Source organism: Coregonus clupeaformis, chromosome 27 (genome assembly GCF_020615455.1).
Source record: "Coregonus clupeaformis isolate EN_2021a chromosome 27, ASM2061545v1, whole genome shotgun sequence".
Lineage (NCBI taxonomy): Eukaryota > Metazoa > Chordata > Actinopteri > Salmoniformes > Salmonidae > Coregonus > Coregonus clupeaformis.
In genome coordinates, this window is record NC_059218.1 from 19,708,589 (window position 1) to 19,733,404 (window position 24,816).

At 43.6% G+C, this 24,816-nt stretch overlaps 2 protein-coding genes across 2 annotated transcripts in view; both read left to right on the forward strand.

The window, feature by feature from the left end:
- Positions 1–12,741, forward strand: part of LOC123481187 (voltage-dependent N-type calcium channel subunit alpha-1B-like) — a 184,752-nt gene extending 172,011 nt beyond the window's left edge. The window contains exons 7-13 of the mRNA XM_045208278.1: positions 1,490–1,562; positions 1,872–1,989; positions 2,347–2,414; positions 2,519–2,625; positions 9,098–9,160; positions 12,172–12,655; positions 12,709–12,741. Of these exons, the coding sequence (XP_045064213.1) occupies positions 1,490–1,562; positions 1,872–1,989; positions 2,347–2,414; positions 2,519–2,625; positions 9,098–9,160; positions 12,172–12,655; positions 12,709–12,741 (946 nt within the window). The remainder of the gene's footprint in view (positions 1–1,489; positions 1,563–1,871; positions 1,990–2,346; positions 2,415–2,518; positions 2,626–9,097; positions 9,161–12,171; positions 12,656–12,708) is intronic.
- A 54-nt stretch (positions 12,742–12,795) lies between these two features.
- On the forward strand, positions 12,796–18,369 carry LOC123481172 (probable voltage-dependent N-type calcium channel subunit alpha-1B). Its single transcript, XM_045208066.1, has 7 exons — positions 12,796–12,903; positions 13,006–13,208; positions 13,614–13,749; positions 13,954–14,083; positions 15,178–15,237; positions 17,175–17,281; positions 18,188–18,369. Exons 1-7 carry the CDS (start codon positions 12,827–12,829, stop codon positions 18,201–18,203), a joined length of 729 nt encoding a protein of 242 aa, XP_045064001.1. The 5' UTR covers positions 12,796–12,826; the 3' UTR covers positions 18,204–18,369.
- The last annotated feature ends 6,447 nt before the right edge of the window (positions 18,370–24,816 follow it).

Below are 24,816 nucleotides of genomic sequence, written 5' to 3' on the forward strand. Positions count from 1 at the left end.
ATAAAGTACACATGAAAATATAATAAATACACACGAGAATATACACGTTATATGACAAGATCAGTATCAGTACCAATCAATGAAAATGATACTGGTGGCAGTTGTGTAATCAGGGTTAAAGTGACAGCATTACTGACAATCTATATTATTTATTTAATCAATTTAAAAGTATCTGTTTCAACCTCTATTCCACTGAGATTTGTATTGATTGTTATGGAGAATTTGGACCTGTCTTGTTTTGTGTAAGCTTGTGGTTATACATCTATGGGGGGCTTCAGAAGACGTTGATACATGTATGTTGTATTATAGTTAATAGCTATAGTCACAGCTACAGACACACAGCAGAGGAAAACAGAACCTGAAAAACAAACTCCAAAACTACCTCTGATGCTCAGGTCTCTTCTACCTGTTCTCATTCTATGGTTGCATCCCAAATGGCACCCTATTATCTTTATAGTGCACTACTGTTGACCAGAACCCAATGGGCCCCAGTCAAAAGTAGTGCACTATAAAGGGAATAGGGTGCCATTTGGGACACAATCCTTGTCTATTTCTCTGCACTCTACCATGTTGATAGTTCAGGCGTCACATTAGGAGTGATGTGAAGGTTGGAGCTGTGGACTTGTGTGGCTCCCTCCCTGGTGAATTGTGTTTCCTGGTGTTGCACGGCCTTGGAACCTTGCTCTGTGTTTGAGTCGATCCCCAAATGCTCTCAGAACTCAATGCTACCTATGTATGATCATTATACAAGGTTGCGTAGGTGTGTAAGAGTGTCAGAGACAGAGCGAGGGAGAGGGAGCGAGAGAGAGAGACTGTGATGAAAAAAGGTACAGTAACAATGTGAATGCCTGGGTCTTGAGCCCTCTGTGAGGTTTGTTTTCTTACTATGTGTACATAATACTGTCCTGCCATCTCCATAAAGAAACCACTCAAACAATGAAAGTCAAGGAAATCAATCATTGTTCAATGCAGTGTTTCTCTATGCATGTTGTTGTAATGTGTGGGTATTTTGATGGATTCCTTTCAATGCATAGAACACATGTTTTGAAGCTTACAGTAGCCTACAGTGCACATGCTATGTTTATGCTTACTATACACAACATAATGGAAAGCTGTTGTTGCATTGAATTAGTTAGAATTTGTTTTTGAAGAATATGCCTACCAGTTGATGTCAGTTGGCAGACTTTCAGTAATTCAGGGCTGGTGTAGCATATCCATTGACTTAAAATGTCATTATAATAGATTTATACACAACAACACATTGACCCAGTTTATTTGATGATATTGCCTTGATTCGATTCCTATTTGATATGTGTTTCACGTACAGCACTGTACGCTTATCGTCCCGTTTCATCTGCTGTGACCACTAGAGTCACTACACTCCAACCTGGATGGAAGCCCATGTATCTGATTCTGAACGTCCTCTCTGTCCTCTCTCAAGCCAGATGTCTTCAGTTTGACTTAATGTGTTCATTGTTCTTTCTCCAAGGTTTAATTTCGAAGAGGAGACGCCGACGACCAACTTCGATACCTTCCCGGCGGCCATTCTCACCGTCTTCCAGGTACACCCTGTCTCTACTTCTCTCCTTTTAATTAACCAACTCGTTTGGGCTTTTACTTTGGAGCTCTTTCCTTTGGAATGTTGGACTAGTTGAGAGAATTGTGTATTGAACAAAGGTAATTTGCAATTATTGGAATGTAGTGGTCTGTGTACTCTGTCTCTTTGTCTCCAAATGACTCATCTTTCTATTAGCCTGTGTTATACTTTTGAAAGTAATAACGGCTGAACTTTTGACCCTGCAGTATAACTCAATGTCTTGTAAATTTATTATGAATTATGAATGATTTCATCTCTCCATGATCAACGTCAGATTCTGACTGGCGAGGATTGGAATGCAGTGATGTATCATGGCATTGAGTCCCAGGGGGGCGTGCGGCGGGGAATGTTCTCCTCAGTCTATTTCATCGTCCTCACACTCTTTGGAAACTGTATCCTCTCTGACCCTAAGTCGTGCCACTGCATGGATATCAGAGATTTCATCTGCATGAAACATTAATGGAGCGAAATAGAAATATCTCATGTCATGAAAGAACACTGGAGAGAAGTGCTGTAATGAGAGCTATACATTTTGAACATTTATTTCTGGCGGGGGGGCATGCTCCCGGATCCCCCTAAAAGGGTTCCTCCAGTGAATTCTGAGTTTGAGTGATACTGTAACACTTTTTAATGGCATGCCATCCAGTCTATTGCTGATGGTCAAAGTGTTTGGTTGCAATGTACCATGGATTAGCCGTGAAAGCCACTACTGTTGTGTCAAGGTTTTTCCTGAGCTTAGTTCCAACCAGACACGCTCCTGAACGTCTTCTTGGCTATCGCCGTCGACAACCTCGCCAATGCACAGGAGCTCACCAAGGTAAGGCTGAGGAACCATGTCCTACCCTGGGAACCTTTTCTGTTAGATTTCTTTCTGAATAAAATGACCCTTGGTTACCCATCCCTTCTGGTTTATTGGTCCAGGATGAGGAGAAGCAGGAGGAAGAAGCCAATAAGAAGCTGGCCCTGCAGAAGGCCATGGAGGTGAAGGAGGTCAGCCCCATGTCAGCAGCCAACATCTCCATCGCTGCGTAAGTCTAGTGTTCCAGCCCGCCCCCCCGCTCTCCAAACATGGTCTCTTCCTTCCGTGTTCCCTCCCATTCTGACACCAGCCTGTCGTTATACTGTGAAGTATCAGATATAGCTGGTTCTGCCCTTTGTCAATGTGCTGTTGATGTTGGTGTCTTGGCTCTGCACACTGTCTCTCAATGTATCTCTGTTGTGATATTGCCTCTGTCCATGTGCATTCTCCTAACTACACGATTGACATGTCTGCATGGCGGCAGGTAGCCTATCGGTTAAGAGCATTGGGTCAGTAACCGAAAGGTCGCTGGTTCAAATCCCGGAGCCGACTAGGTGAAAAATCTGTCTGTGCCCTTGAGCAAGGAACTATACCCGAACTGCTCCTGTAAGTTGCTCTGGATAAGAGTGTCTGCTAAATGACTAAACTGTAAACTGCCGTGTATATGTTTCTGTCTATGTGTGTGCTTTGACTACAATCCTTCTCTTACCCCCTGTTCCCCATCTGATTGGCTTACAGAACTGGGAGCCCCTCTGTTATCCTCCTCCCATACTGAGGTGGAACAGGTGACCCAGACAACGTCTCAAATGGCACCCTATTCCCTATATGTGCCATTTGGTATACAACACCAATTAGATATTGACACGAGTGGATGCTTGATCGGAAACTGATCTCCAATCAGCATTAGTTACCTCGGCCTTTTGGTCTCATTTAGTGAGTCATCTACTAGAGTCTGATGGAGTCAATCAGAACATTGTCAACATTAACAATCTCCTATAACCTATTTACTGTATCTAACCACACAGCCATGCCCTCTCCCCACTGGTATTGGCTTTAGGACTAATTAATCAATAGTGTGGTTTTCAGCATTAAGGATGCCATTATGTATTAGGTAAGAGATGAGCTTGGCCCTCTATTGACAACATTTTGATGGTCAATAAGTCATTGGTTTGTACATGACCAATCATCAGTAATGTCAGTCTCAGCCCAGGTGGGACACATGGTCTATTAGATGTATATGACATGGCCTCTGTGTCCTGACTGTGACCACAATGACCAGGACACATATTAATGCAGACACTCAAAGCAGGAATGCTGATCAGTTTTGCCTTTAAGATCATAATGAATAAAATGATATGGATAGGATGGACCTGATCCTAGATCAGCACTCCTACTCTGAGACACATTGTGGATACGGGCCCGGGTCAGAATAGTGGTTAGTTTAAGAAACCAAATCATTAAAATAATCAATAATTAATCTCTCATGGACAGATGAGCATTTGACCAAATTACGCCAGATTTTAGTTCTAGGTAAACCGAGATTAATAATAAATAAGCACATTTTAGATTGACAGTAGCCTACTGCATAAATCCTGATGATTACTTTGAAAATGCATTTGCCATTATATACTGTAGCAGAATACATACGGTATCAGATTACATACTGTAACAGTTTACATACTGTATCAGATTACATACTGTAGCAGATTACATACTGTAGCAGATGACATACTGTAACAGATGACATACTGTAGCAGATTGCATGATCTTCATTTTGATCTTTGTAACGTAGAATGATTAAACCTTAACGATGTTCATTTGTTAGTCTATTTCAAAGCTGTGTTGATACAGGCCATTTCTGAGAGAATGTTTTATTTTAGATACACTACCAGTCAAAGGTTTGGACACACCTAATCATTCAAGGGTTTTTCTTTATTTTTAAAATGTTTTACATTGTAGAATAATAGTGAAGACATCAAAACTATGAAATAACATATGGAATCATGTAGTAACCAAAAAAGTGTTAAACAAATGAAAATATATTTTATATTTGATATTCTTCAAATAGCCACCCTTTGCCTTGATGACAGATTTGCACACACTTGGCATTCTCTCAACCAGCTTCATGAGGTATTCACCTGGAATGCATTTCAATTAACAGGTGTGCCTTCTAAAAAGTTAATTTGTGGAATTGATTTCCTTCTTAATGCGTTTGAGCCAATCAGTTGTGTTGTGACAAGGTAGGGGGGTAAACAGAAGATAGCCCTATTTGGTAAAAGACCAAGTCCATATTATGGCAAGAACAGCTCAAATAAGCAAAGAGAAACGACAGTCAAATCAAATCAAATTTACTTACAAGCCCTTAACCAACAATGAAGTTTTAAGAAAGAATACCAAAAAAATCATACGAAATAAAGGTAACAAATAATTAAAGAGCAGCAGTAAAAATAACAATAGCAAGGCAATATACAGGGGGTACCGGTACGGAGTCAATGTGCGGGGGCACCGGTTAGTCGAGGTAATTGAGGTAATATGTACATGTATGTAGAGTTATTAAAGTGACTATGCATAGATAATAAACAGAGAGTTGCAGCAGAGTAAAAGAGGGGGGGGGGGGGTATTATGGCTTGGGGGTAGAAGCTGTTTAGAAGCCTCTTGGACCCAGACTTGGCGCTCAGGTACTGCTTGCCGTGCGGTAGCAGTGAGAACAGTCTATGACTAGGGTGGCTGGAGTCTTTGACAATATTTAGGGCCTTCCTCTGACACCGCCTGGTATAGAGGTCCTGGATGGCAGGAGGCTTGGCCCCAGTGATGTACTGGGCCGTACGCACTACCCTCTGTAGTGCCTTGCGGTCGGAGGCCAAGCAGTTGCCATACCAGGCAGTGATGCAACCAGTCAGAATGCTCTCGATGGTGCAGCTGTATAAACTTTTGAGTATCTGAGGACCCATGCCAAATCTTTTCAGTCTCCTGAGGGGGAATAGGTTTTGTCGTGCCCTCTTCACAACTGTCTTGGTGTGCTTGGACCATGTTAGTTTGTTGGTGATGTGGACACCAAGGAACTTGAAGCTCTCAACATGCTCCACTACAGCCCCGTCGATGAGAATGGGGGCGTGCTCGGTCCTCTTCTTTTTCCTGTAGTCCACAATCATCTCCTTTGTCTTGATCACGTTGAGGGAGAGGTTGTTATCCTGGCACCACACGGCCAGGTCTCTGACCTCCTCCCTATAGGCTGTCTCGTCGTTGTCTGTGATCAGGCCTACCACTGTTGTGTCATCGGCAAACTTAATGATGGTGTTGGAGTCGTGCCTGGCCATGCAGTCATGAGTGAACATGGAGTACAGGAGGGGACTGTGCACACCCCTGAGGGGCCCCTGTGTTGAGGATCAGTGTAGTGGATGTGTTGTTACCTACCCTTACCACCTGGGGTCGGCCCGTCAGGAAGTCCAGGATCCAGTTGCAGAGGGAGGTGTTTAGTCCGAGGGTCCTTAGCTTAGTGATGAGCTTTGAGGGCACGATGGTGTTGAACGCTGAGCTGTAGTTAATGAATACCATTCTCACATAGGTGTTCCTTTTGTCCAGGTGTGAAAGGGCAGTGTGGAGCACTATAGACATTGCATCATCTGTGGATCTGTTGGGGTGGTATGCAAATTGGAGTGGGTCTAGGGTTTCTGGGATAATGGTGTTGATGTGAGCCATGACCAGCCTTTCAAAGCACTTCATGGCTACAGACGTGAGTGCTACGGGTCGGTAGTCATTTAGGCAGGTTACCTTAGTGTTCTTGGGCACAGGCACTATGGTGGTCTGCTTGAAACATGTTGGTATTACAGACTCAGACAGGGAGAGGTTGAAAATGTCAGTAAAGACACTTTCCAGTTGGTCAGCGCATGCTTGAAGTACACGTCCTGGTAATCCGTCTGGCCCTGCGGCCTTGTGAATGTTGACCTGTTTAAAGGTCTTACTCTCATCGGCTACGGAGAGAGTGATCACACAGTGGTCCGGAACAGCTGATGCTCTCATGTATGTTTCAGTGTTACTTGCCTCGAAGCGAGCATAGAAGTAATTTAGCTCGTCTGGTAGGCTCGTGTCACAGCTCGCGGCTGTGTTTCCCTTTGTAGTCTGTAATAGTTTGCAAGCCCTGCCACTTTGACGAGCATCGGAGCCGGTGTAGTACGATTCGAGCTTAGTCCTGTATTGACGCTTTGCCTGTATGATGGTTCGTAGGAGGGCATTTCTTATAAGCTTCTGGGTTAGAGTCCCGCTCCTTGAAAGTGGCAGCTCTACCCTTTCGCTCAGTGCAGATGTTGCCTGTAATCCATGGCTTCTGGTTGGGGTATGTACGTTCAGTCACATGACGACGTCATCGATGCACTTATTGATGAAGCCAGTGACTGATGTGATGTACACCTCAATGCCATTGGAAGTCTCCCGGAACATGTTCCAGTCTGTCCACTTTTTTATTGACGAGTCACTGGTGCTTCCTGTTTTAGTTTTTGCTTGTAAGCAGGAATCAGGAGGATAGAATTATGGTCAGATTTGCCAAATGGAGGGCGAGGGATAGCTTTGTATGCGTCTCTGTGTGTGGAGTAAAGGTGGTCTAGAGTTTTTTCCCCCTCTGGTTGCACATTTAACATGCTGGTAGAAATTAGGTAAAACGGATTTAAGATTCCCTGCATTAAAGTCCCGGCCACTAGGAGAGCCGCCTCTGGATGAGCGTTTTTCTGTTTGCTTATGGCCTTATACAGTTCATTGAGTGCGGTCTTAGTGCCAGCATCGGTTTGTGGTGGTAAATAGACAGCTACGAAGAATATAGATGAAAACTCTCTTGGTAGATAGTGTGGTCTACAGCTTATCATGAGATACTCTACCTTAGGTTAGCAAAACCTTGAGACTTCCTTAGATATCGTGAACCAGCTGTTGTTTACAAATATACATAGACCGCCACCCCTTGTCTTACAAGATGCTGCTGTTCTATCCTGCCGATACAGTGTATAACCCGCAAGCTGTATGTTATTCATGTCTTCGTTAAGCCACGACTCGGTGAACCATAAGATATTACAGTTTTTTATGTCCCGTTGGTAGGATATACGTGCTTGTAGATCGTACACTTTATTATCAAGCTATTGTAAGTTGGCCAATAGTATCGATGGCAAAGGAAGATTAGCCACTCGTCGCCGGCTCCTTACCAGGCACCCGTATCGCGATATCTCTATTTCTTTCTACTGCGAATGACGGGGATGAGGGCCCTGTCGGGTGTCTGGAGCAAATCCCTCTCGTCCGACTCATTAAAGAAAAATTATTTGTCAATTTCAAGGTGAGTAATCGCTGTTCTGATGTCCAGAAGCTCTTTTCGGTCATAAGAGAAGGTAGCAGCAACATTATGTACAAAATAAGTTACAAACAATGCGAAAAAACACACAAAATAGCATGGTTGGTTAAGAGTCCATAAAACGGCAGCCCTCCCCTCCGGCGCCATGTTGCGTCCATCATTACTTTAAGACATGAAGGTCAGTCAATTCAGAAAATTTCAAGAACTTTGAAAGTTTCTTCAAGTGCAGTCGCAAAAACCATCAAGCAATATGATGAAACTGGCTCTCCTGAGGACCGCCACAGGAAAGGAAGACCCAGAGTTACCTCTGCCGCAGAGGATAAGTTAATTAGAGTTACCAGCCTCAGAAATTGCAGCCCAAATAAATGCTTCACAGAGTTCAAGTAACAGACACATCTCAACATCAACTATTCAGAGGGGATTGTGTGAATCATGCCTTCGTGGTCGAATAGCTGCAAAGAAACCACAACTAAAGGACACCAATAATAAGAAGAGACCTGCTTTGGCCAAGAAACACGAGCAATAGACATTAGACCGGTGAAATTGTGTCCTTTGGTCTGGAGTCCAAATTGGAGATTTATATTATGAAATATATTTTGATATGTTTAACACTTTTCTATTTACTACATGATTTCATATGTGTTATTTCATAGTTTTGATTGCTTCATTATTATTCTACAATGTAAAAAATAGTACAAATAAAGAAAAACCCTTGAATGAGTAGGTGTGTCCAATCTTTTGACTGGTACTGTATCTGCATAATGTGCTATTTTACAAAGCTTTTTACTCTTGATGATGTGAATCCATAATCATATTTTATTCACAAAAGTAGTCATGACGTTTTTAACGAAGACCATTGTCTGTCTGATTGATCTAACGTTTGAAAGGCTTTGTAAACCCATTGTGGATTGAACTTTGTAAATCCACTTTGATACCATTTCTCTCATTACGTTGACTTGTGTTATTTCTTCAGAATGTTTTCAGTCTGATGTCTTTGGTAACACTTCAGTGAAGGGGTTTAGTATCAATTTTTTATATTTTCCCCAATATTCCACTCCTGGTAGTCACTTGACCACATTATGTAACAGTGTGTGGTGTACAGTACCACAAAGTACAGTATTACAGGACTACAAACTATCTATACTGTGTATGCTACACTACTCCCATTGCTGAAGTGTTAACCACTACTATAGTTGTAGCTCTGTTAGACTAGTCCTTCGTGATCGTGGAGGGGACAGGTGGACAGACAGACAGACACTTTATGGAGGAGTTTGACTGACTTCCACCTCTGCCCACCACATCCTTTTGGTTTGTGTCTCATCCTTCCTTCCTTTCTTTCATTTGTCTTTTTGTTTTATTTCTGCATGTGCAGTTTTGTAAAGCAAAATCGAGACGTACTCTCTCGCAGCTCGTCTGTCTCCAGCGTACATTCACCGTGAGTTTTTGCTCTCTGTTACAATATTCTCACCCCCTCTCTTCTCCTCCCCCAAACCTGCCTCCCTCTGCCCCCCCGTTAGCCTTGCTCCTCCTCTTCTTTCCCCTCCTTCCAATTCTGAAACCCCCTCTTCCCTCTCCCCATCCACTTCTCCATCTCTCCTTTAGCCTCATACTCCACCTAGCCTTCCCAATCCCTCTATTCATCACTCTCTCCATGAGTCCTCCCAGTGTTGAGATATGCTTGAAACTGGAGAATCCACTGGTGATTCACTGGTGGCTGTCACTATAGAGTGAGATTTTAATAAATAATGACACTGTGTGTATTTGCGTGCGTGCGTGTGTGTGTGTGTGTGTGTGTGTGTGTGTGTGTGTGTGTGTGTGTGTGTGTGTGTGTGTGTGTGTGTAAATGCTTGTGTGTGTAATGCCAGCGTGTAAATGCGTGTGTGTAAATGTGTGCATGTGTGTAAATGTGTATGTGTATTTCTGAATGTTGAATATGTAATTGTGCATAGTGCCAGGTTTCATCTGCACTGTGTTGACGCCTGAAGTGATGAGTGTAACCTGAGCTTTAGAGTGAATACTTTTTATATAAATATATATTGTCTTGGTGCTCAGTCAATTCCCCAGACAGTTTTACAGCTTGTGTTTTTTTATGCCCCGGTATCTCTTTTTCAACACATTATGAGTGAGGGCCAAACTACATAGTACAGTAGCCAAGTGGTAGTCTGCCAAACTAGACAATGAAATTGTCGATTTGCTGCTTACCTGACACTTCGTTATCATTTGTTACCAATTAGTAACAACACATATTTCTAAATGTTGTGGTGTGGTGCTGATGGTGCTAGTCTCTCTCTCTCTCTCTCTCTCTCTCTCTCTCTCTCTCTCTCTCTCTCTCTCTCTCTCTCTCTCTCTCTCTCTCTCTCTCTCTCTCTCTCTCTCTCTCTCTCTCTCTCTCTGTGTGTGTGTTTGTTTTGTGTGTGTGTGTGTGTGTTCACTGTGATTTCTCTCTCATAACAAGAGCACATCTTTCACTAACATGTCCGTTTGTCGCTGATATGTCTTTCTTACTTGTCTATGTTTTGCATACTTTGATTGTCTGTCTGTCTGTTGCTTTTTTGTCTGTCTGTTATCTTTTAGGAGTTTTATCTACTCCCCCGCCCGTCGAGTCTTGAGGTACAGGTGACACAAAGGATGCAATTTTTCTAGTCATACATACATACATAAGTCTGCACATACATTCATACTGTACACACAAATTCATATAGTCAACCACATCTAAAAACATATGTACATAGAAACCATCATTTAAATTATTCCTTAGGATCGTGACTTGTTCATATCATGATGATACCATCGAGATCCTATTAGATTTCTAGGGGGCTATGTCATAAACCCTCAAAGTTCCTGAACGGTATGAAAATGGCAGCCATTGTGGTCAGAGAGAAATCCAAACCAGTTTAATTGGAATGAATGGCAGTAGAGGAATAGGTGATGCATGTCCCTCTTTTACTTAATTAAGTAAGGCATGTGATATATCAGAAATTGTATTATAGAATTGTTGTCAACTTAAAATATTGTCATATAATTATTAATACAGTTTACACAGGTTGTCTGTATAAATAACCTCTAAAATATATGTAAACAGACCATCAATGTTTGTTTTCTTTTAAAGCTGTGAGTGTTATAATATGATACAATATCAGTACTTGATGCATTTATAACTTGTCTAAGTCCTATAATCAACTGATGTCAACCAGTGTTTGGCTGTGGATTGACTACATTGTTTGCATGGAATGTTGGCTGAGGGATATTGGCAGTTAATTAGACACATTATTTAAATCATTCCACTTAAACTGGCTGGCTAGCTATCTAACAAACATACTGTGCAGATAATCTTCAAATACATTGTTTTACTCAACATCTTATCACAGTGCTGGTTGACCACCGGCTTGCCAACCCCATTACCAAAATCACTGACCTTTTTTGTCCATTCTTGTATTCAAATTCCTAATTCTATGGATGTTACCATATCCCATGACAGAAGGAACACAAAGGGTTACTTGAAATCTATAATTTCTCTCCCATCTCCACACTAATCCACTAGATTTTGGCCTTGGTATTAAAGGAAAGATTCACCCATTATGAATGTTATATTGTTTTCGTGCATCTCTAAGCGATGTTCTATTGATTCCTTGGGTTTTCATGTGTATCTGAGCTATTGCCGTTCAAGCATGCAGAAATACAGCCGGTATGATGAGTTTTGCTTCATATGATGCAAAACGCATCACACTGGCTGTGACAATTTGCGTTTTTAAAGTTGTATATCTTGAAAACTTGATTGCTGACATGCACAACATTTTGGGACTGTGTCAACAGTAGACTACTCAAATAAATACCAAAATATAGTTTTTGAGTGGATAATTCCTTTAATGTTACTTAAAACCAGCCCAATTTTTCCTGTTCTCCGTGTTTATTCAAATGTTCCAGTCTGTCATGCAAGATAGCTCACCTTTCGGAGAATAAAGTAACTAGAAGGTCAACATGTGAGGTATTTTTGGATACTGGTGGTAGGGGGTGGAGATGACAGCTGGCAGACCCATTATGCAGGTCAGTACTGGCTACTCACAATACTGGAGAATTGTCATTCTTAACTGTTTCCATTCATAGTAGTAACTCACATGAATCGGTGAAGCAAGATTCATACGCAAGGAGAAAATGACATCATTCATGCAACCCATCACATGTTCTCACATGCCTGTTAGACCTCACAGAAAAGCATCACTATGGTAACCATGGTCCCTCAGACATGGCCATGGATTCCAAATGGCACCCTAATCCATAGTCCACTGCTTTTGACCAGGGCTCTGGCCAAAAGTAGTGCACTATATAAGGCTTAGGGTGCCATTTCAGACGCAGCCCATGTGTGAACCTGTAGAGGGTTTGGGTGAGCATGTTTACATTTGACAAATGACAAGTTTCCATCCCCTTTCCTGTCCATCCACCCTGCAGTAAGGAACAGCAGAGAGCCAATAAGATGATGTCGGTGTGGGAGCAGCGTACCAACCAGCTGCGTCAAAACAACTTGAGGGCCAGCTCAGAGGCTCTGTTCAACGAGCTGGACCCAGAGGAACGCCTGCGTGTCTCCTCCGCCCTCCACCTGCGCCCCGAAATGAAGACCCACAACGACCGCCCCCTAGTTGTGGAGCCAGGCAATGGGGACAAACCCCGACCCCCCAAGGAGGACAGAGACGGAGCAGACCACCAGCAAGAGGGAGGAGACACCCACGGCCCACAACTCCGCAAGCACCACCGCCACCGGGAGAGGAATGGGGAGAACGGGGAGAGCAGGCATCACACCCACCACAGCCGCAGTAGGGACCACTACCACCCAGGCGGGCCCCGGCCCAAAGAAGGCAAGGGGGAGAGGAGCCATAGTCGAGAGGGGGGCCAGGGCCACAGGCACCATCACCAGGCTGGATCCCCGGAGGAGGGGGTGAACGGAGGGGGGGAGGAGAGGGAGCACCACCACCACCACCACTCCCACAGACAGCCCCGAGAGGGGAACGGGGCCCTGGCTAACGGGGCCAGAGGGGAAAGGAAGGGCCGGGGGCACAAGGAGGGGAACGGAGAGGGGTACGGAGAGAGGAGGAGATACCGCTCCCGCATGGCCCAGTCAACTCTGGATGGAGAGGAGTGCAGAGAGAATGGAAAGAGAGATGGAGATAGGGACCAGGGACACAGGTGAGTGACCAGCACATTTTCAATGTGCTTTAGTGACATCTTTTTACTATTGTCAAGTCATCACCTCAGAGCTTCACTAATGTGCACTGGCTTGTTCTGCAGGGACAGACAGTTGGACGCTCAAGGGGAGAGCCTGGCCACCAGCCCAGTGCAGCCTTCTGCAGGTCTGCAGGCCGGAGAGAAGCAGGAGGATGCAGACAACCAGAAGAACAGCCACAGAGCCAGCCAGGCAGGCCTCAACAGCAACACTGTCCACATCCCTGTCACCATCACCGCCCTGCCCAGAGAGACCACCATCATACCCAGTCAGTACCCCAGTCAGTACCTCAGTCTGAACCTCAGTCAGTACCATAGTCAGTATCCCAGTCAGTATCCCAGTTAGTACCCCAGTTAGTACCCCAGTCAGTACCCCAGTCAGTACCCCAGTCAGTACCTCATTCTGTACCTCAGTCAGCAACCCAGTCAGTACCCCAGTCAGTACCACACTGTGTAATGCTCCTGTTAGCCATGGGCTGCAGGGGAAACACTTCAGTCAATATCTCTCTCTCTCTCTCTCTCTCTCTCTCTCTCTCTCTCTCTCTCTCTCTCTCTCTCTCTCTCTCTCTCTCTCTCTCTCTCTCTCTCTCTCTTTCCATCTCTCTCTCTTTCCATTTCTTTCCATCTCTCTCTCTCTCTCTCTCTCTCTCTTTCTCTCTCTCTCTGTCTGATAGTGAATAACATAGACTGTGAGAGCCTCCCCCTGAACGAGGAGAAGAAGAACTTGGAGGAGGATGAGGAAGAGCTGAAGAACGGCCCCAAACACATTCTTCCCTACAGCTCCATGTTTGTGTTCGGACAGACCAACCCGTAAGTCAGGCCCTGAGACAGCGAACCTACTGGCTCTAATTGATCTTGCTCATATCATGTGCAGTATAACAGTGATAATTCTACCTATAAAGGCAGTAAGACTTTTTCTGCATTACTGTATTGAGTCCAACTCAGTGTTCTGTTAGTGTTTTGGGAGGGTGTGTTGAGTGAACTCAGTGAGATGACCTGTGCTGTGCTGTTCAGGGTGCGTCGGCTGTGTCACTACGTGGTGAACCTGCGTTACTTTGAGATGTGTATCCTGTCGGTCATCACCATGAGCAGCATAGCCCTGGCTGCTGAGGACCCTGTGCAGGCCAATGCACCCCGCAATAACGTGAGTCCTGCAAGTGCACACACACACATACACACACACAGGCATGCACACAGGCGGGCATACACACACACACACTGGGCTGCTGGGTATTTGGGTCCTTTACAGGTACAGAGGCGTGAGGAGCAGTCCCTACTAGCGCTAAAGGAATTTGGACTTAGATTGCCTCCAAATCCCACAACCCCCTCTGGTCCTCATTCCGACTGACTGACTAACTGACTGACTAGCTGATTCATTATGCCTGATTGAGCTGACAGAAGCTTCTAGAATTTCTGCTAATATCACCTGACAGTTAGACTGTGTGAGAGTGCACAGTATTTCTGTAAAGTATTTTTGAGTTCATTTGGGTCTTCAAAAAGACAGGCGTAACTTATTAGCATTCTAGTGAAGGGCTCAGTTGGAACAAACATGAGCTGAGTGCTGCTAAGGCTATTGCCTGCTTTTTGATTTTGATTTATTAGGATCCCCATTAGCCGACGCCAATGGCGACAGCTAGTCTTACTGGAGTCTGTACAGTACCAGTCAAAAGTTTGGACACACCAACTCATTCAAGGGTTTTTCTTTATTTTTACTATATTCTACATTGTCGAATAATAGTGAAGACATCAAAACTATGATATAACACAAATGGAATCTTGTAGTAACCAAAAAAGTGTTAAAGAAATCATAATATATACCAAGAGTGTGCAAAGCTGTCATCAAGGCAAATGGTGGCTACTTTGAAGAATCTAAAATCTAAAATATATTTTGATTTGTTTAACACTTTTTTGGTTACTACATGCTTCCATATCTGTTATATCATTGTTTTGATGTCTTCACTATTATTCTACAATGTAGAAAATAGTAAAAATTAAGAAAAACCCTTGAATTAGTTGGTGTGTCCAAACTTTTGACTGGTACTGCACATGCCAGTCATACACACAACAAGTAGGTCACACGGGGGAGAGGCGTTGTGCCTTGAGGTGTTGCTTTATTTGTTTTTTGAAACCAGGTTTGCTGTTCACTTGCATTTATGTCTTGGGGAAGAGTAAAGAAGACAGGCTGTGTGACTTCTGTCAGAAGGTTCAATCATTTCTCACCATCATGTCCTCTTGCAGGTGCTCAAATATCTGGACTACGTCTTCACAGGAGTGTTCACCTTTGAGATGGTGATTAAGGTGAGAGGTCAATGTCATACTGGGGAACGTGTTGGAAATGGACATTGGACAGTTTCCTCAGTTTAAATAGCATACACAGAGGTACTCTCTGAGGTTGCAGCTCAAAATAACAGCACTGCAAAGCTGCCTCAAGGTGGAAGGAAGATATCTGGTTCCTTTTTAAGTACTACATCCAATATCAGGGCTCTTTACTGGAGTGGTAACTTTTATCCCTTGGACACTTACACTGTTTTAGAGGGTGAGATTGCAAACTGTTAGTACTAGTAGTTTAATGGGGATCATCTTCCCTATATATTCAATCATCTTCCCTATACAGTGGGGGAAAAAAGTATTTAGTCAGCCACCAATTGTGCATGTTCTCCCACTTAAAAAGATGAGAGAGGCCTGTAATTTTCATCATAGGTACAAGTCAACTATGACAGACAAATTGAGAAAGAAAAATCTTAGAAAATCACATTGTAGGATTTTTAATGAATTTATTTGAAAATTATGGTGGAAAATAAGTATTTGGTCAATAACAAACAGGCAAGATTTCTGGCTCTCACAGACCTGTAACTTCTTCTTTAAGAGGCTCCTCTGTCCTCCACTCGTTACCTGTATTAATGGCACCTGTTTGAACTTGTTATCAGTATAAAAGACACCTGTCCACAACCTCAAACAGTCACACTCCAAACTCCACTATGCCCAAGACCAAAGAGCTGTCAAAGGACACCAGAAACAAAATTGTAGACCTGCACCAGGCTGGGAAGACTGAATCTGCAATAGGTAAGCAGCTTGGTTTGAAGAAATCAACTGTGGGAGCAATTATTAGGAAATGGAAGACATACAAGACCACTGATAATCTCCCTCGATCTGGGGCTCCACGCAAGATCTCACCCTGTGGGGTCAAAATGATCACAAGAACGGTGAGCTAAAATCCCAGAACCACACGGGGGACCTAGTAAATGACCTGCAGAGAGCTGGGACCAAAGTAACAAAGCCTACCATCAGTAACACACTACGCCGCCAGGGACTCAAATCCTGCAGTGCCAGACGTGTCCCCCTGCTTAAGCCAGTACATGTCCAGGCCCGTCTGAAGTTTGCTAGAGTGCATTTGGATGATCCAGAAGAGGATTGGGAGAATGTCATATGGTCAGATGAAACCAAAATAGAACTTTTTGGTAAAAACTCAACTCGTCGTGTTTGGAGGACAAAGAATGCTGAGTTGCATCCAAAGAACACCATACCTACTGTGAAGCATGGGGATGGAAACATCATGCTTTGGGGCTGTTTTTCTGCAAAGGGACCAGGACGACTGATCCGTGTAAAGGAAAGAATGAATGGGGCCATGTATCGTGAGATTTTGAGTGAAAACCTCCTTCAATCAGCAAGGGCATTGAAGATGAAACGTGGCTGGGTCTTTCAGCATGACAATGATCCCAAACACACCGCCCGGGCAACGAAGGAGTGGCTTCTTAAGAAGCATTTCAAGGTCCTGGAGTGGCCTAGCCAGTCTCCAGATCTCAACCCCATAGAAAATCTTTGGAGGGAGTTGAAAGTCTGTGTTGCCCAGCGACAGCCCCAAAACATCACTGCTCTAGAGGAGATCTGCATGGAGGAATGGGCCAAAATACCAGCAACAGTGTGTGAAAACCTTGTGAAGACTTACAGAAAACGTTTGACCTGTGTCATTGCCAACAAAGGGTATATAACAAAGTATTGAGAAACTTTTGTTATTGACCAAATACTTATTTTCCACCATAATTTGCAAATAAATTCATTAAAAATCCTACAATGTGTTTTTCTGGAAAAAAAAATCTCATTTTGTCTGTCATAGTTGATGTGTACCTATGATGAAAATTACAGGCCTCTCTCATCTTTTTAAGTGGGAGAACTTGCACAATTGGTGGTTGACTAAATACTTTTCCCCCCCACTGTATCTTCAACCCTGTGTGTAGATGATAGACCTGGGACTGCTCCTCCATCCTGGTTCTTACTTCCGCGACCTGTGGAACATCCTGGACTTTATCGTGGTCAGTGGAGCTCTGGTGGCATTCGCCTGCTCGTAAGTACACACTTACATTGTATGTTCCTATGGCAGCTGTAGAAGAGGTTAAAGTGGCAATCTGGGATTCCAAAAACAACAAATCAGTCACCTCACCACTTGTTTTGGGTAACAGCTGAGGGATGGGGCTGGAGAAATGTAACCCCTTTCGAATTCAAAGAGAACCATGGATGCAAGGACTGTTTTAAAACTATACAGTTCCCCCAAACATTCTCCAAAGCCAACCACTCTGTACACCTCTCAGGAGCTCCAAACTCCCTTGCCTGTGATTATTGTGTCTAAATTGTTGCTCAAACTCTTCTCTTAGCCTATCATAACCCCCCTCCTATCTGTGTACTAATGCCGCGTGTGTGATTTGATCAATGAGCGTGAGGTTGAGCTGGGTAGGGGGGCACCGTGGGTTCCTCATAGTGCTAATGTACAGCTGTTCCTCTCTCCCTCCCTGGGGTACTGAGACGGAAAGTCATCAGGTGCTTCTATGGCAAGTAACACACACACACAGTCTCAGACATACACACGCAGAAGCACAAGCACACACACATACACACACAAAGACAATAAAGGAAGGTGAAAACCAGTATTTTCAAGCATGCCGACCAGCCATCTGCATCTCTGGAGTAAAAGGAAATGGTGTTTTCTCTGCCAGCTCATTCAATTGTTTTGCACCCAGTGGTGTCACGATGGGGCTAACGTGTAATAATCTCTGAAGTAGCAAATTGTACCACATCTGTATTGCAGTTGTTTTTCTTCTCTCTCCTTCTAGCCTATTCTCTCTTTTTCTGGGCAGTAGCCTACTGTGTATTGATGGTTTCCTCTGTGGTTTTCTGTGTCGCTGACTCTGTCTCTTTCCCCTTTCTTTCAAACTGTCCCTCCATCTTTCTCTTTTGTGGCTTGGATTGCTTTCAGGAGCTTCATGGGGTAATGCCTTTGTGATTGCCTGCATTCTTGCTTGTCCCTGTCTGTGTCGTCTTTCTTGCCCGTTTACTTGTCTGTCTGTCTATCATTGCCTGTCCATACGAGGCAGCGGGGCCTATGTCCAGTGTATACTGTAGGTATGTAGTGTAGCATGACTGCAGCCAGCAGCCTCACTCTCATTGCTCAGTCCGTTTGCTTAACTAGCCTATATATCTATAGATTCACATTTAGATAGACAGATAGATAGATGGCACTCTCAGATGTGTCTCTTGTCGAATGTCATGTCTTCTCTTCCTTGATGTCATCTCACTGGAAAACCTCCTGTCAGGAAAAAAAAAAGTCCCAAATGGCACCCTATTCCCTATATAGTGCACTTATTTTGACCAGGTCCCATATGGTTCTGGTCAAAAGTAGTGCACTATGTATGGTTTCATTTGGGACGTAGCCTATGTCTTCTTGTCAGAAACCCCCTAAAGCTGTCATTTTCACATCAGTCTATGTTAGGTTTCTTCTCTTTTTTGCTCTTGACTTGAAGTGAGTTAAATGCTTCCGTTTGCTTGTCATTATTTGTCTCTTACTGATGTGTTTTAATGTTCAGTATTAAGTCTTAAGGCTAACTAACGCCAGCCACTATATCTCTTCCTCTCTTCAACAGCATTATTAATACTGTCTTAATGTGGCTTAAAGTATTTATTTTGCTTAGTGTTTCTGTATATTTCTGCCTTTTCTTTGTCTCTATGAAGCAGACATCATTTCTTCTGTGCTTTTTGTTTGTTCTATGTGGTTTATGACGTGTTTGTGTGTGTTCTGTTTATTATTGCTTTTCTTCATCAGATCGCAACAAAGTGTGGCCAGGTGGGGACCAACACTCTCTATTATTGACCCCTGACCCCAAAGCCCCATCCTCCCAAAACTGTTCCCCATCAACCTCCCCCATTGCGTTCCAATGCTCTCACTCTCTGTCCTGCACTGGGCAGGATACCCATCCCCCCTCTTACCCTCTCAGTGAACCAAGCCCAGTCCCAATGAGGGACTATTGGAGACTCTTCTCGATAGCTTTCAGAAGAAAATCACTAATCATATTAAACCCTGTCTCTTGTTGCCATTGTGTGCCGACATGCCAAAGTAAAGAACGGTTGTACAATGCCAACATACCCAAGAATTACAGTAAATCAAATCAATATTAACAAACTGTGTCATCAGAAATTCACATTTCACATACAAACATCCTTACCTAATCATCATCATCATAAATATTGAAGGAGTTCGTGAGAAGATCAGGGAGGGAGAATCATGTTTCCCCTTCTTGTTTGGCCTTGGGTGGAAACAACAGAAAGAGCAGAAGGTTGGGAGTAATACCCACTGGGAGGCAGATGATTGGAAGACAGATATCCCCATCCGTAAACAGGAAATGCTGCGCGCTCTCTTTCGGAAAGGGGCAGCTGAGAACGCTGTAGTCATGGTGACCGAGGATAACCTCCTTGCGTCTGGCTGCTGCTCACACGAGGCAAATCAGGGATGATCTAAGCTACTTTGATGTGAACACACACACACATCTATCCTTTCTGCCCACGGCTCTTCTGAAAGCTATTGGGGAATGGTTCACTCGTTCACTCGCCATCTAGACGTGTTGAGACCCTGGACTGACACAGGCGGGGGTTGACTTACCGGATTGCATGCCAGGGTAACCCGATCTTCAGAGCATGACTGTTGCATGCCAGTGTATTAGACCTAAAGCTCCCATTGGGTAAGAAAAAGTCAACACGCCCATTCTGTGTGGAACCATGCTTCTGTTTTCTCTCGTTACTGAGGTATATTGTGTCCACTGAATACAAGTAGACTAACTCATTATTGCCTCAGTCCTCACTTGAGATATGTGCATGTACTGTATAGCTCCAGCTTATCTGCCCATCTTCCATTGATGTCTGTGTGTGATTTATTCAAAAGTGTGAGGTATGTACTTCAGTTCAGTATGTATCTCAAGTTATGATTCCAAACTGTATAGTGCAGTACATTGCACGGCGAGAGGGCATAGGCAAGCTTACTCTCTCACCCCCTCCAGCAGAATCATGGACAGGTTACAACTTTATTTTTAGTCTCTCAGTCCTCCTCAAACCCCCGCTGGCTGTCTGGGCCTTATTTTCAACTGAATTTAGAAGCTCCAGCCCCATCCATATTAGTGGACAAAGAGGACTTTTCTGATTTCTGCCTGTGTGAGCAGAGAGAGAGGATGGGGAAAGGGAAGTAGGGGGGAGAGATGGACCCTAGAGAGCTCTCTACAGATGAGTGTGGAGCCACAGGACTTATCAACCTGCTGGGGAGATGTAACCGGACACACATACAAACACCCACAAACGCGCTCAAACACACACGCATACACACACACGCACACATATTCAGAAGTATGTAAACTCATAATAAACACACACAAGGAAGGCCACACACAGAAGCATGTAAATGTGAAGCTCACATAAATACTCAGTTACATCTCTGGTTTTCCCTCCTGAATTTTTCCTGAATGTGTTTCTTTCAAAGACTCAATGTACAGAATCAATGTACAGAATGTACCATGAAATGGTGAGAGTATGGACAGTATGGATTGATATTTGCTTAGCCTACTGCATACATTTTTACTAAACAGTACATTTTAAATAGTGCGTAGGACGATTAGTACACAGTATGTAGTTTTAGTAAGTAGTAGTCAAGACAGATTTCGGACATGACCAATGTGTCGGTAGATTACTGTATTGACTTCACATTCACTGTCATTGACCAATGTCCTTCTGGCTCCTGAGGACAGTACGGTATATTGTCACTAACAGGTTCTAAATCATTGCTGTGTAACCTGCCACTGTAGCATGCACAGCACCAATGGCTAGGACAGCAGTGGTTCCTGCAAAGAAGCTTGTCCCTGACTCAGGGCTTGTTTCTTTGTGTCTTTTTCTGCTACTGTGTATGTCTGTGTTATTTAACAGAAATACCAGTGGATAGAATTTATTGAAACTGGTTACAAATGACGGAGTCACCCATGATTCACCAAATGATATTTTGAAGGAGGAAACAAAGTACTTTAAGCATATGTTTTAGTTTCAGTCGCCTCCATCTCCTCTAACTGAAGCAAATTGTAGAGATTTTTTTTCTATTGATAATGTAAAATTAACAGCCATGCAGAAATAATCATGTGAAGTGAAATTACAGAGGAGGAACTTCTGGATGCAATTAAAGACTTTAAGTTTGGGAAAACTCCAGGGTTGGATGACATACCAGTCAAGATATACCAAACCTTTTTTGATATACTCAGAGGACCGTTATTAGCATGTTTTAACCACTCCTATGTAAATGGTAGATTATCAGACACTCAAGAAGAAGGTCTGATTTCATTATTACTGAAACAGGATACAAATGGAAAATATAAAGATCCAGTCCATTAAAAAAATTGGAGGCCCCTTACACTTCAGTGTTGTGATGCAAAAATTAAAAAGGTATTGTCGGACATTATTCATTCTAATCAGACAGGTTATTACATGGGCGATACATTGGAGATAATATAAGGCAAGTACTGGAAACAATAGAACACTATGAAAAATCTGGGAAACCAGGCCTACTATTCATAGCAGACTTCGAAAAGGCATTTGATAAAGTACGACTGGGGTTTATATATAAATGCCTGGAGCATTTCAATTTTGGACAATCTCTTATAAATTGGGTTAAAATCATGTATAGTAACCCTAGGTGTAAAATAGTAAATAATGGCTATTTCTCAGAAAGTTTTAAACTGTCAAGAGGAGTGAAACAAGGTTGTCCACTATTTATTTTATTTATTTCACCTTTATTTAACCAGGTAAGCCAGTTGAGAGCAAGTTCTCATTTACAACTGCGACCTGGCCAAGATAAAGCAAAGCAGTGTGATAAAAACAACACAGAGTTACATATGGGGTAAAAAACATAAAGTCAAAAATACAACAGAAAATATATATACAGTGTGTGCAAATATAGCAAGTTATGGAGGTAAGGCAATAAATAGGCTATAGTGCAAAATAATTACAATAGTATTAACACTGGAATGCTAGATGTACAAGAGATTATGTGCAAATAGAGATACTGGGGTGCAAAAGAGCAAAATAAATAACAATATAGGGATGAGGTAGTTGGGTGGGCTAATTTCAGATGGGCTGTGTACAGGTGCAGTGATCGGTAAGGTGCTCTGACAACTGATGCTTAAAGTTAGTGAGGGAGATAAGAGTCTCCAGCTTCAGAGATTTTTGCAATTCGTTCCAGTCATTGGCAGCAGAGAACTGGAAGGAATGGCGGCCAAAGGAGGTGTTGGCTTTGGGAATGACCAGTGAGATATACCTGCTGGAGCGCAGACTACGGGTGGGTGCTGCTATGGTGACCAATGAGCTAAGATAAGGCGGGGATTTGCCTAGCAGTGATTTATAGATGGCCTGGAGCCAGTGGGTTTGACTGACGAACATGTAGTGAGGACCAGCCAACAAGAGCGTACAGGTCACAGTGGTGGGTAGCGTATGGGGCTTTGGAGACAAAACGGATGGCACTGTGATAGACTACATCCAATTTGCTGAGTAGAGTGTTGGAGGCTATTTTGTAAATGACATCGCCGAAGTCAAGGATCGGTAGGATAGTCAGTTTTACGAGGGCATGTTTGGCAGCATGAGTGAAGGGAGGCTTTGTTGCGAAATAGGAAGCTGATTCTAGATTTAACTTTGGATTGGAGATTCTTTATGTGAGTCTGGAAGGAGAGTTTACAGTCTAACCAGACACCTAGGTATTTGTAGTTGTCCACATACTCTAGGTCAGACCCGTCAAGAGTGGTGATTCTAGTCGGGTGGGCGGGTGCCAGCAGCGTTCGATTGAAAAGCATGCATTTAGTTTTACTAGTGTTTAAGAGCAGTTGGAGGCTACTGAAGGAGTGTTGTATGGCATTAAAGCTCGTTTGGAGGTTTGTTAACACAGTGTCCAATGAAGGGCCAGATGTATACAAAATGGTGTCTTCTGCGTAGAGGTGGATCTGAGAGTCACCAGCAGCAAGAGCGACATCATTGATATACACGGAGAAAAGTGTCGGCCCAAGAATTGAACCCTGTGGCACCCCCATAGAGACTGCCATAGGTCCAGACAACAGGCCCTCCGATTTGACACACTGAACTCTATCTGAGAAGTAGTTGGTGAACCAGGCGAGGCAGTCATTTGAGAAACCAAGGCTATTTAGTCTGCCAATAAGAATGCGGTGGTTGACAGAGTCGAAAGCCTTGGCCAGGTCGATGAAGACGGCTGCACAGTACTGTCTATTATCAATCGCGGTTATAATATCGTTTAGGACCTTGAGCGTGGCTGAAGTGCACCCATGACCAGCTCGGAAACCGGATTGCATAGCGGAGAAGGTACGGTGGTATTCGAAATGGTCGGTGATCTGTTTGTTAACTTGGCTTTCAAATACTTTCGAAAGGCAGGGCAGGATGGATATAGGTCTGTAGCAGTTTGGATCTAGAGTGTCACCCCCTTTGAAGAGGGGGATGACCGCGGCAGCTTTCCAATCTCTGGGGATCTCAGACGTTATGAAAGAGAGGTTGAACAGACTAGTAATAGGGGTTGCGACAATTTCGGCGGCTAGTTTTAGAAAGAAAGGGTCCAGATTGTCTAGCACAGCTGATTTGTAGGGGTCCAGATTTTGCAGCTCTTTCAAAACGTCAGCTGTCTGAATTTGTGTGAAGGAGAAGCGGGGGGGCATGGGCAAGTTTCAGCGGAGGGTGCAGAGTTGGTGGCCGGGGTAGTGGTAGCCAGATGGAAAGCATGGCCAGCTGTAGCAAAATGCTTGTTGAAATTCTCGATTATTGTAGATTTATCGGTGGTGATAGTGTTTCCTAGCCTCAGTGCAGTGGGCAACTGGGAGGAAGTGCTCTTATTCTCCATGGACTTTACAGTGTCCCAAAACTTTTTGGAGTTAGTGCTACAGGATGCAAATTTCTGTTTGAAAAAGTTTGCCTTTGCTTTCCTGACTGCTTGTGTATATTGGTTCCTAACTTCCCTGAAAAGTTGCATATCGCGGGGGCTATTTGATGCTAATGCAGTACGCCACAGGATGTTTTTGTGCTGGTCAAGGGCAGTCAAGTCTGAGGAGAACCAGGGGCTATATCGGTTCTTAGTTCTGTATTTTTGAATGGGGCATGTTTATTTAAGATTGAGAGGAAATTACTTTTAAGGAACAACCAGGCATCCTCTACTGACGGAATGAGATCTATATCCATCCAGGATACCTGGGCCAGGTCAATTAGGAAGGCCTGCTCGCTAAAGTGTTTTAGGGAGCGTTTGACAGTGATGAGGGGTGGTCGTTTGACCGCGGACCCGTTACGGACGCAGGCAATAAGGCAGTGATCGCTGAGATCCTGGTTGAAGACAGCTGAGGTGTATTTAGAGGGTATGTTAGTCAGGATGATATCTATGAGGGTACCCATGTTTACGGATTTAGGGTTGTACCTGGTAGGTTCGTTGATAATTTGCGTGAGGTTGAGGGCATCTAGTTTGGATTGTAGGATGGCCGGGGTATTAAGCATATCCCAATTTAGGTCACCAAGCAGTACGAACTCTGAGGATAAATGGGG